The 12,952-nt window shown below is 43.8% G+C and overlaps 1 protein-coding gene across 1 annotated transcript in view; it reads left to right on the top strand.

Moving 5' to 3' along the window:
* Positions 1 to 12,952, top strand: part of LOC111870651 (sodium-dependent serotonin transporter) — a 131,372-nt gene that overhangs the window by 52,109 nt on the left and 66,311 nt on the right. Inside the window, exon 3 of the mRNA XM_023863119.2 lies at positions 1,133 to 1,267. Within this exon, the coding sequence (XP_023718887.1) occupies positions 1,133 to 1,267 (135 nt within the window). The remainder of the gene's footprint in view (positions 1 to 1,132; positions 1,268 to 12,952) is intronic.

Below are 12,952 nucleotides of genomic sequence, written 5' to 3'. Positions count from 1 at the left end.
CCTGTAACAGGCCATGAAGACCCATAGGTTTGTGAGACGTTGAGGATCTAGGCAATCGGCTCAAAGATGGCGGTAAGGTTGTAAGCCTTACGCGCCAGCCGCGCTCTACACCCCTCAGGAATATTATTTTGTGTGTAGCATAAGGATGATATGAAATTCGGATTACCAAAGCAGAGAATTCCCGAACATGTTGCATGAACGTAACTTATACAGCAGGTCAGGAACGAGTGAGCAGTCGTCGATTGCAGCGTATCGTGTCTATTCTGTGAGCACTAATAATGTTTTGGTGCGGATATGTGGAGTATACTAAATGAAGGAGATGGTTTACGATTAATTATTTCTGTGTGTTATATGTGGGAGATGGGTTTAAATTTCGGTCTCGACGCACGATTCCTTAGTATGTAGGACTTCGGAGGAATATGGGAGAAAGCAGGGTTAATTAAGGGCGTGAATTTTTCTGTAACATACATTGAGCTGAATTCTTTGCTGGTGTTACAATAACATCATATAGCCTATAATTGATTGTGAAATTTTGAGAGTTTCACGACGGTGATTAAAAAGAGTGCTATATGATGCGATGTGACGCCGCGTGGTCTCAAAGAAGTTTATCGATATTTCAGAGGAACGTACTGCCTCCATCTTCAGGGTTAAAATATGCAAAGCAATCAGATTAAGTAAAGCAGAGTGGTATAAATTTCTTGCTGATTGCATAGCTTCCCGGGAAAGGTGGATGATATGATATGGATTAAAGCAAAGGTAAAGATAAAATTGTCCCACTGCTTAATTAAGCACAACACCATAAAGACGTATTGAGGAGTGGAGGTTTAACTTCACGCATGTTAACCTCGATACTACACGGAGGTGAGCGGTCAGCTTCACGCTCCAGCCGCTTTACCTCCCGGGGAAGAGCCATTGATACATACTGAATGTGCAGCGCATGGACTGATTTAAGGGAGAGTCTGGACACTGCGAGGAAGATAAGAAACACGATTCCTCGGTAAACCGCAGCCTAGCCTCCATACCGACTGGGCTATGCCGGATGTGGTATGGTGTTCTGAAAACTGTACCTTATTATGACAAAATTAACATTGGAGATATAGTGCTTACCACCACGTGTTCTTTCTTATTGCAGGAGCCTTCCTGATCCCTTACTGCATCATGTTAGTGTTCGGCGGGTTGCCGCTCTTCTACATGGAATTGGCACTGGGGCAGTTCCATCGGTGCGGCTGTCTGACCATCTGGAAACGCATATGTCCAGCGCTGAAAGGTGAGTTGATTCCAAGGTCAGTCGTCATCAGTTACTGGACGTCACTCTGGAGGCAGTCTGCCCCAGTTTCATTCTGTATCTGTAAAGNCATATGTCCAGCGCTGAAAGGTGAGTTGATTCCAAGGTCAGTCGTCGTCAGTTACTGGAGGCAGTCTGTCCGAGTTTCATTCTTTATAACCGTTTCACCCAGACTCTTCTTCTTCCATCTCAGGAGGAACAGTCAATCTTCCAGTTAATATAAGAACTAAACAAATATTTCTCTTGGGACAACAGGATGTACTGTCTCGCGCAATGCTTCTGCGTATACTGCGCTCGTAGATCAGCGACCTCTTGGATGAAAGTACTGCCGCCATTTTGATGGTCGAAGAAAAAGTTAAACGAGCAATCAAAGAAACAAGCAATGATTTGCAAACGTCGGTAAACTTCTAGCAGAATATATGACGTCACAACTTACAACTTCAGAATCAATATATCCTTTCACTGTTTATTTATAAGTGATGTACATGTTCTGGTAAATGTCATTAATTGGAAATTCTGAGTAAGAGCAGGCGAGGATGTGTAGTTCCCTGCCCGTGATTTTATGTAACCACCGATTGCTCTTGATAATAAGAGAATTATTCATGTCTACTGTAACATACTGTAACGGATTTGATCAACGCGTTACCAGGCAACAGCTCTGTAAACACGGTCCAATACGCAACAACAGACGAAGCCGTATTTTGTATAGATCCGACCGACGCGCCAATAGACTGGCTGGATAGCGATCACATGATATGTGTTTACTGTAGGTCCATGTCCGTTCCGCGTGTATATAAGTAAGTGACAGAATTCGTTCAAGCAGTTACGAGATAGTTACGAGTCAGCCGTAAGCTGGAGAAGTGAGTCCAGAAGAATTTTTAGTTCCGAGGTTCCAGATTAACTACATACATACGAAATACATATAAGACTTCATATTGAGTTGAAGTGCTAGTTTCTCTGTTGAGATCCGTTGTCAGGAGACGACTAGTAAAGACGAACAATCATAGGGTATGTGCAACGGTGAATTGGAAATTGTGGACATCAGCGATAGCGCTGTATTTAAGTATGATTAATAGAACTTGTAATCAAGGTACTAATAAATCCAGTAATCTGAACTAGAACCCGTTATTTGCGTCATGCATACCACCCTACACGTGAAAATACGTTCTTTTGCTCTATACTGCTACACGAATCACCCGTTCTAAATAGGTTCCTTTAAGTCTACAAAAGCACAATGTTTGCTATGTTTAACCACAAGCTTTAACATAATAAAACTCCGCATTTTGTATACAAAGTGTATCTGTGTGTTAAGTATGATTCTCACACTAAACAACGATTATTTCCCTAAACAGAATTGTTAGCCTTGTAGCGGAAAAGTAACGCGTTTCCTGTGAGGTACGAACTCAAGGTTTGATATTACCTACAAGAATTAAATAAACCGACTTGTGAAAGTACATTTCTATTATTTCTGGTTTATTTAAAAAAAATATATACAATCACTAAAAAAGAATTTACAGGAAGAACATATGAAGCACAAAAATTCTTCATTCATTCATCAATGGCTCTACAGCCGTTTGTTGGACCCTGGCCGCTTTTTCAGTTTCTTAAACCTACCCACAGTCAGTAGAATTCCATGAACGGGGGCATCAGGCCGTCGGAAGGCCTCTACCTACACACAGGAAAGCATAAACACAGAATAAAAGCATACAGACATACATTCCTCCAGTGGGATTCGAACCCACGACCACAGTGATTAAGCGGGCGAAGACAGTTCATGCTTTAGACGGCGCAGCTACTGTGATCAGCGAAAACCACAGTAGGACGCAAAATGCTGAAGACCTTGGGAGCCATACATTTTTGGATCTTCAGCTTCAGCTAAATGAAAGCGTGAGGACGTTGGTTACGTTCCCTTGGAAGCGAATCGGTGTTTGGTCGGTAAAACATTGTTAGCTGTTGAATATCGAACAAAAATGAAGTTCAACCGACCATTAAAGTCACGACAAAATTAGCATTTCCAGTTTGGGCTATTTTTTTCCTTGGCACTACAGCCCCAGTGGGCCTAGGCCTACCTCCACGAACTTTTCTGTCCACTTCGGTTTTTCTAGATCTTACACATTCGGTAGGACTCCTTGGGCGGGTGATCAGCTCGTCGCAAGGCCTCTACCTGTACACAAACAGAGAAAATCGCACACACACACAAACTAAACATCCATGCCCTGAGTATAATTCGAACCCACGATCCCGGTTTCCAAGCGAGCGAAGACAGTACATGCCTTAGACCGCTCGGCTACCGTGACCAGACTTTTGTCTGAGAAGTAGTGGGTCTGGAACAGGGTCCACTCAGACTTCTAATGATAATTGAGGAGCTATTTCAAGGAATTAGCGGCTCCGGTCTAGAAAACCGAAATTAACGGCCGTGGCCATTCGTTACGCTGACCACACGACACCCTCTATCGGCTAAAGTTTGCACTAACCTCTCCAACAAGCGGCGGTCGCTCAGTCGCTATAGTTCGCTTGCGGACTAAAAACACAGAGTTTGTTTTATTACCACTTTCGAAAGAATCGCCATTTTCAGGGCCCATCTGAAGGGTTCTGCTATTGGAGCTGGAAATTTCATATTCACCGGGCACAGACCTATGACAGACAAAACTAAAACATACGGAATATAAATAACAGCGGTCCAACCGCTCAGGCGTCCAGACGGTACATATGTAAGGAGAGTCGGGATTCCAAGAACATTTTTGCAAACTTGGGGGGGGGGCATCTGAAAATTTGTAGAACCTTTAACATCTCGAGACCAAATTTTACACAATCACAATATTCTCTCTTATATACTAAGTAAATGAGAAGGTAAAATATACTTAACGTCCCCACTCTGTAACCAGTGAAGAGCTGGCGTAGAGATGAAGAACTCCAACTTAAAGACAGATAATGTGATAATGCTCTGCGTGATCGGAGCTATCGCAAGTGTCGGCGGGGGTGATGGTAGAGCATCGAGCAATGGTGGAATGATGATTAGTGAGGGAAAAAACGAAGAAACCGGGAGAAGAATCTGTTCCATTGTCACTTCTTCCATCACAAATCTGACGTGAAGTCACCAGGGTTTGAACGCGAGATTCCGGGGCTATAAGCCAACGCCTTGTCAGTTGACCTATTACTAATAATTCATACGGCAATATTGTGACATGTAGATCCATTGCCAAGTAACAGCTGTGTAAACAGGCGACAGTAAAATAACCGTTGCTAGCGAACAGCTCTGTGGACAAGTTGTTTCCACGGAAAAAGAGAACACGCAATAATGGAAGAGACGTTTCCTGTGCGGTCCGTGTCGAGGTTATATAACGAGGACTATTAGTTCGGTTGAGTTGAGTCCGAGTCTGAGCCTTACGACCGATGATCAGGCGGCCAGTCTGTCTTGGAATGAAGCACCCATCTGGGGCTTAAGACCAGATTTTTATCATTTTCACACAGTTGCGGGTTTGTTAGTGTGGGGCGTGGAGCTTTCAAAAATTGCCGAAAGTTCCACACCCCACACAAACAAAACCCACAACATTCTGAGTAGAGTCAATTGAGTCTCAGTTGTGAGAAATGAGAAGCTGGTAGCTGAGGCCGGGGGACAGTTCGGGAACCCACAGAAAGGGGAACGTCCGCCGTTGAAAGCCGCTACCAAGCAACAGCTAATTAAGACTGAGAAGACTTTATGTGCTATAGTTACAGCGACGTTTGAAGTGTGTAACTCAGTGAGGCTGTCGTAATTATCTGTAGTCACGTTCTGTATGTGTTCAATAAACACGATTAACAATCCAAACCCCGTCTACAGTTACTTATTCACGTGACAATATTTACTAATTTTTGTTGAAGGAACACTACACATATAAAGCCGAATTTAATCAAAATACTCACAATAGACTACATAAATGAACATTTCTGATGATGTAAGCCGATAACGTATTCATTCGTTCATTATTAGAGGGAGTGGGTTTCCCCATGCACTTAGACCAGTTATTGGTCCATTGTGCTTCCCATTTAATTTCTACTGTCCCCATACCCTACCGGTACTGGTGCTTTGCTATCAGCCCCACTTTGCCAGCGAGGTCGGCCCTCTTCTGGCACGTGGTACCTGATGCTTCAGCCCCAGTTTACCAGCGAGGTCGGTCCTCTTCTGGCACGTGGTACCTGATGCTTCCCCCATCTACCAGAGGCATTGGAGACTACTTGGGTGGGAAACTTTTTGCCTAATTTCGCTCAGAGGTCTCCTAGAGACATGAGGATCTTTTATGTGCCGTAAATCTACGACACGGGACACACGGCTTAAAGTCCCTCCTGGAGGACTTGTTCCCTCAATTTTTCCTCCCTTAAATATTCCACGACCTCCGCCCGGTTTGAACCCGCGTCATGAGGTGGGAACGTTACCCCTAGACTACGGAGGCCGCTTCTAAGCCAATAACTTATGTCATCTCGTCACTGTACCAAGTCGCTATATCTGCCATCAACGGAATATTGACGTGGTCTTATGAAAAAGTAATTGTCTAGGTTTTTGCACCAAGCTGGTTCGAATTATGAGGTGCTCTTTTCAACACGAAATATACTTCACTTCGAAACGACTTCTGTGGCGTGATACAGCCCTCGACAAAGAGCTGCGGTGCAACTCCAGATTACCGCCAGACAGATGCAGTCCGGCTGATTAACGCATAAACTGACCACACAACCACAAGAACCTAACNGTTCGAATTATGAGGTGCTCTTTTCAGCACGAAATATACTTCACTTCGAAACGACTTCTGTGGCGTGATACAGCCCTCGACAAAGAGCTGGCCGTGGAACTCCAGATTACCGCCAGGCAGATGCAGTCCGGCTGATTGACGCGTAAATTGACCACACAACCACAAGAACCTAATCTAAATAAGACCGGAAGTGTATGGATAACGCAGTGATTCGATTTGTGTGGGTTAATGGCGTAAGCCCGGTCACGGAAGCCGAGCGGACTAAGGTATGAACTGTCTTCGCTCGCTCGGAAGCCGGAATCGTGGGTTCGAATCCCATTCAGGCATGGATTTTCAGTGTGTGTGTGTGTGTGTGTGTGTATGTGCGTTTTTCTGTGTTTGTGTATAGGTAGAGGTGTGTGTGACGAGCTGATCACCCGCCCAAGGAGTCCTACCAACCGTCTAAGCTCTAGTAAATCGAAGTGAAACGGAGAGTTTCATTATGGCAGGGCCGCGCCATAGCTCAAGCGGTTAGTCGCTGGCTTCCCACCGCGGCGGCCCGGGTTCGATCCCGGGTCTGGTCAAGTAGGGTTTGTGGTGGACAAAGTGGCGCTGGGGCGGGATTTCTCCGAGGACTTCGGTTTCCCCTTCAAATCTTCATTCCACCAAATTCACCATCATCATAATCGCCCAGGGTAGGTACAATAGGCCAATCAGTGGCGGCCGTGCCGAGTGGACCCACTTGTACTCCACCCCCCACTAAGCGAATTAATTCATGAGGCAGGCCAAGGCCCAAATTGGGTCTGTAGCGCTAAAGGGGAAAGAAATGGCGTAAGAAGCCGATCACAATGGCTCCGCGGTCTAAGGCATGAACCGTCTTCTCTCGATCGAAAGCTGGGATCGTTGATTAGAATCCCACTCAAGGCATGGATGTCTGTCTGTGTGCGTTTATTCTGTTTATGTTGTCCTGTGTGTAAGTGGCGGCCTTGCGACGAGCTGATCGCTCATCCAAGGAGTCTTACCTTCTGTGTAGAAAAGATTAGCGAACTGAAAGAGAGGCCAGGGCCCAACAAATGGCTGTAGAGCTATTGATGAATGAATGAAAAGGCATAAGAAATGTGGAAATTCGTCAGAAGCTTCAGTACGGTTCGGTGACAGTGTGTTAACGAAGGAAAAGACTCGCCACATCCCTTTGGAAATAATTACAAATTTTCAGTCTTTCATGTACAGCTAAGCGTGCCGTGTGTCTCGGGCAAATGTTCGTATGTAGGAACTGGTATGCTTGCACTTGGCTTGTGGGTCGACCCGTCTCAGTGGTGGCTGCCATGTTATGATTGATATTAGTTTCACACGGTAGGCTAAATATACACAGCGTGGGGCTAACAACACTGCCCCGTGGGCACGACAGACTTTTATATCCTATTGTACGAACAAATAAAATTCTGTTTTAAAAATAAACCAGTACAAAGGCCAAAAAAACAATGGTAACGTCTTTATCTGGGCCACACGCTTGAAGTGACTGTGCCTTTTGTAAATAAAGGGAAATATTCTGGCTGAAGATAAGGTGTAACCGAGCAGGTTAGCATAGCGGCAACGATCTGGGCTTGTATTCAGAACGTGCCCGATTCGAATCTCGGCCGGGACACCAAGTAACCTGAAGGTTTTCGTGGTTTTCTTCAGTCCTACCAGCAAAATGCAGTTAAAGAACCTTTATTAAGCCTCAGTTATTTCCGTCCGAATTGTTTCTAATTCATCACTCACTTAACATCTCACCATTTTACGTTATATAGTCTAGATACTCATAAAAGTAGGCCGTATAGTCTGGTAGGTTGTTACTAAATTTCATAAGAACCTGCTGCCTCCACACTCAGGACGGAAGTGACACATGTTCTTATCTCGAGTACTTCCTTTTGTTATGGTTTATCGGCTCCCGTTTTCTTTGCTTTTTGGAAAGAAGCCAGGACAAATAATTACAAATCTGAACCGGTTCAATAATCCCGGGCAGCGCAACTTTTTACACCCGCAAGTCTCCTTTCACAGTTTCGGTAGTGATTACCGACGTTTCGGAGGAAAGAGCTGGTTCCATCTACAGGAAAATCACCACTTAATCTTCATCCGAGTCGCCCAAAATATCGCTCCTTTAAACCTTTTGTTGTATGTGTCTCTTCCTACAAAAATTAAATCATCACACGAGAATATAAACCAGTACAGAAAGCGTATAGCATCCGCTGATTTTGGAGAGCGTAAGAGTGGCCTATGTTCCTTGAAATGTACCTGACAGTGATCAGCTATTTGTTACGAAATTATGTTAGAGAGTGTCAAGTGTCTTAATTAGATTTAATATTATTTGTTTCGAAAGCTAAATCTACTTCCGTCATCAGATGTTAGGCCCCTCAAACAGACAGTGTACAATGTAAAACATAATGTTATAAACAGATAAGCTGTGTTGTCGGTTTTGTTTAATTGTGTGACTTGACACTTAATTCCGACTGCAGGAAGAATTCTTATCATGGAGGTTCATAACTTGCGTTCAGCGTCGTTATCAATGTGTAAGTAACAAGCGGCGGAATCATTGCGCGTGCTGAGTGCCGCCTCTTCTTCTGTCCAATGACTGACGTAACTTCCGAATATCCCTGGTCCTAACTGCTCCCAAATCACCCCCTTTTGGTTAGGAACTTTTGACTCGAATATGGACCACAGAGGCACACGAGTCCTCCATCCGCGCCAAGGCAGCAGTCATCAAGAGGGGCCCTCCCTTCTACCCCCTCTCATAACTCTTATTTGAAATATCACGCAACCCGCACAGCTCTTGGTCTGTGACCTGAGCTTGGCGATCCGTGACTACAAGACTTCCAGATGGCTGGACGGCCTAACAATCGGGGTTCGAGTTCCGGCAAGGGAAAAACATTTCTCTCCTATCCATAGCGTTCAGATCAGTGCTGGAGAGCGTATAGTCTCATTTTATTATTCTGGTGCTCGACATTATGCAGCCTGTGAAAGTGACAGCGTCATTGAATAATGTAATTATCGGCCGGGTTTGGATTCGTAATTGGATTTATTGAACACTTACATAACGTAACTAGAAGTAACTACAATTTTTATTTCATGCATCCTGTTGTGTTATAATATACAACTCCTTTATTACAACCGTCACAACACTAGTTTTGGCTCTGCTACAGCGCTATCACTAATTCATACACTCTGCAGTTCACTACAGAACGTACTTAGTCTTGTCAGTCTTCTGTGTCTTCACCAGTCGTTGTCTGATAACGGCTTCCAACACCATAAATCCCCCGCCTTCCGTATTCACATCCTTAATGGCCGGCGACTGTCTCACAACTACCTAAAATCTAGACTTGTCCTGCTTATAACACCTCGGCACGGATCGCGTATAAAACGCAGTCTGCAGCCACCTTCACACGCTGGTTCCTCGATTTAGGATTTTTCTACCCTGAAGATGAAGGCGATACGTTCTTCCGAAACGTCTGTTTACACTAGATCTACACGGCGCCACATCCCACAAGACGGCATTCTTCATAGTTACCGCCGTGAAAACCTCAAATCTTACGTTACTAACTTATTTTTAAGACGGAATCCATTTAAAAATATATTAAATTACATTTGAGTTTAATATTGTCACCTAAAATAAAAATGTTCATATATTTTAATTTAAATTATGTTTCACAGAGGGGGTTGGCGTAGTGGTAAGGATCAATATATGTATTTGGGAAGCAGTGTGTTCGAATCTCATTCGGGACACCTACTGCATTGGCTGAGCGTCGTCGTAGTTCTTAGTTCCCCGAGGCAAATGCCAGGGAAGTACCTCTATTAGTCAATACTGCTTCCTTCCAGATCCTTTCTAGTTCATCAATCAATATACTATCAACTTTATATGACCTAAATTCTGATATAGTAAAACAATCCTCGAAATAAAAATTAATCTGCCGTTACTTATTCACCATTCATCAATGGCTGTACAGCCCTCTTTTGGGCCCTGGCCTCTTCAGTTTTGTACACAGACGGTAGGGCTCCTTGGGCGGGGATCAGCCCGCCCAAGGCCGCTACCTACACAGACACAGAATAAAGATACACAGATATCCATGCTTTGAGTGGGATTGGAACCCACCGTCCCAGCTTTCGAGCGGGCGAAGACAGTTCATGCCTTAGTGCGACCACTGAGATGGGCCCCGTTACTTGTTACTGCTCTTTCACAAAGATAATAGTGAGATAATATTAAGTCGTGAAACACTTGCCGTAAGTGATTTCGTGTAAGATTGCAGTATGGCTGTTCTGTGCCACTCAATCTAATGAGCAGAGCGAACAGAATTAATGTGTAGCCGAGAGACAGATGGTTTCAGTACCAACGGTTTCCTATCGCNCTGCTTTTACCGGTTCTCACGGTCTCTTCGCTTGCAGATTTCTTATATTTTTTCTTCTACCCTGAAGATGGAGGCGATACGTTCCTCCGAAACGTCGGTTAACACCACATATACACGGTGCCAAATCCCAGAAAACTGCTTTCTTCATAGTCACCACCGTGAAAGCCTCAAACCATTACACAGAATAATTTTTCTCAGAATTACTGGGTTTCTGGACTTTGTCCATCTTCCTGTATCTAGAAAACAGAAAACACGTTTCGGAAACTGGATTCTTTCCGTCCTCAGGTGAGGGATTGGGAAGACACCTACTTTGTTAGGTCCTTTGCCCAATGATTGAGGTTAGCTTTTTCTAAGGGACCGAACAGAGTAGGTGCCTTCTCCACTCACCTGAGGATGGTAACAAATCCAGTTTCCGAAACGTTGTGTTTTCTAGTTTTTAGAATACCGGACGATGAAAAAGTCCAAGAACCCAGTAATTCTGAGTATTATACACCATCGTTAGAATCTACTAGAATCATTTTTATTTATTTGCAAAGTTATTTTCATATTTTCGAAACTTCTCATATAGAGAATCTTGATGATAATTCTGGAAATACAAGTATAAAATATTAGTCGGGTTCGAAGCTGAGATAGCTAAGTCGGTACTGTAACTCTGTCAACACTTGTAAAACGGAGGAATCGGCGTTCAATTCTCTGCATATTCAAATGTTTTCTCTTCTTCACAGCGTTCTCCAAGCTCCAAGGTGTACGGGAAAGCTTTATCCGTGAATAAAGTGGCCGGAGGTCGGAATGCATGGAGTTATATCTTCACTCCTCCATACGTCTTCGCAGGGCGTTCTTAATTAAACACGGGCAACTTTAGGTGATCGTAGAACAGATATAAATATGCATAACACAATAAAACATGGCTGAATAACGTAAAAATGAAGGAACTAACTTCAAAGGAATGATTCATTCTTGAGAAGCTAACAGTTGCTCAGCTATTCAAAAAATTCCCAGATTTTATGCAAGTTTACGGTTCATTACTCCGTTTACAAGAGTTCGTCACTTGTCTATATCCTAAGCCAGATGAATCCAGTCCATACTAATCCCATTTATTTAACATCTGTTTTAATATTATCCTGTCTAAGCAAATGAAGGGACAGGACTTCGATTAAGCCAGGACCGCTTCTTTACAAACTCTTTCCAATACGTCATTCATATTCTAACATTCGAAGCTATGCGGTCGAGCAACTGGCAGCGCTGCAAAAGAATAGTGACTAATCACATAAGCTTAACATGCCACATGGGTCATATTCTGCTCGACGCACGCGACCAATAGAATTAGAGTGTGTATCAAACAGAGAAGAAATTACAAAATTTGGAGCAAATGCATAATAAGGATCTCCATAATTTTTAAGCCTCAAGCATTAAAATAGATGAAACACAGAAATATGAGAGCGCCATAGCTCAAGCGGTTAGTCGCTGGCATCCCATCGCGGCGGCCCGGGTTTGGTCCCGGGTCTAGTCAAATGGGATTTGTGGTGGACAAAGTGGCGCTGGGGCAGGTTTTCTCCGAGTTCTTCGGTTTCCCCTGCCAATCTTCATTCCACCAATTGCTCCACAATAACCCTCATCTATCATCTTGGGCTGGTACAATAGGCCAGAATTGGCCGCAGTACAAGGGACTTAGTCCCACCCCACTAGCATTAAAAAGAAAAAAGGAATATGAGATGGGCGGAGAATGTAGCAATCAATAAAACAATAATAATGCATAAAAAGTAAAGGTATCCCTGTAACAGGCCGTGGAGATCCGTAGGGTTGTGAGGTATCGAGGCTTCCACATTTTATCAAGACAATCGGCTCACAGATGGCGGTGGGTTGTCAGTCTTACGCGCCAGCCGCCCTTTAACCCCAGTAAGATTCCTGGTACGCATTTGTGTTAGAGGCTGAGTAGACCCCAGGGCCACAGTGCGGCTAGAAGGATTAGGTTAATTGAAAAAAACACCTCATCGGGATGCTATCCCACGACCTTCCGGCTTGTAGCATAGTGCCCCAAACAACTACGCTACCGCGTAATGTTAATTTGAAAACAAAAGAGCAAGAGATCTCTTGACAGACATAGGCATATATGAGCAGATAATATTAAAATCTCTTTTTCAAATATATTTTCTGATCGAGCAAGATATTTCAATAGGCAATAAAAGTAAGTGCATTAAAAATAAGTTCACTGCTCTATGTGTTTAGCTAAACCTGCGGAGGAAAAGAATCCATAGGGTGCATTAAGCAACTGAGCTGAGTGACGGTATTTATTATTATGTCCCACCATATTCAAGCACCATCGTTTCCTTTCAGATCCTTCCCTACTCAACATTCATGATCATCTTTACATCTCATTTCACGCTATATACCCCACGTGATGATACTGTCGCGTAGCCTCGGACCCACTTGCCACTTCCAATCCTGAGCGATTCGGTCTAGTGTCTAGTGTCTAGTGTCTAGGCAAGATTTCGGGAGGTGCCCTGTTCGAATATCGGAAGATATATCGGCTATTCTGACTGAGATTTCTAGTGGTTTTCTTCAGTTCATCAGGGAAAATGCCAGGA

The sequence above is a fragment of the Cryptotermes secundus genome, unplaced genomic scaffold (assembly GCF_002891405.2).
Source record: "Cryptotermes secundus unplaced genomic scaffold, Csec_1.0 scaffold588, whole genome shotgun sequence".
Lineage (NCBI taxonomy): Eukaryota > Metazoa > Arthropoda > Insecta > Blattodea > Kalotermitidae > Cryptotermes > Cryptotermes secundus.
This window is presented reverse-complemented; position numbering and strand designations above follow the sequence as displayed.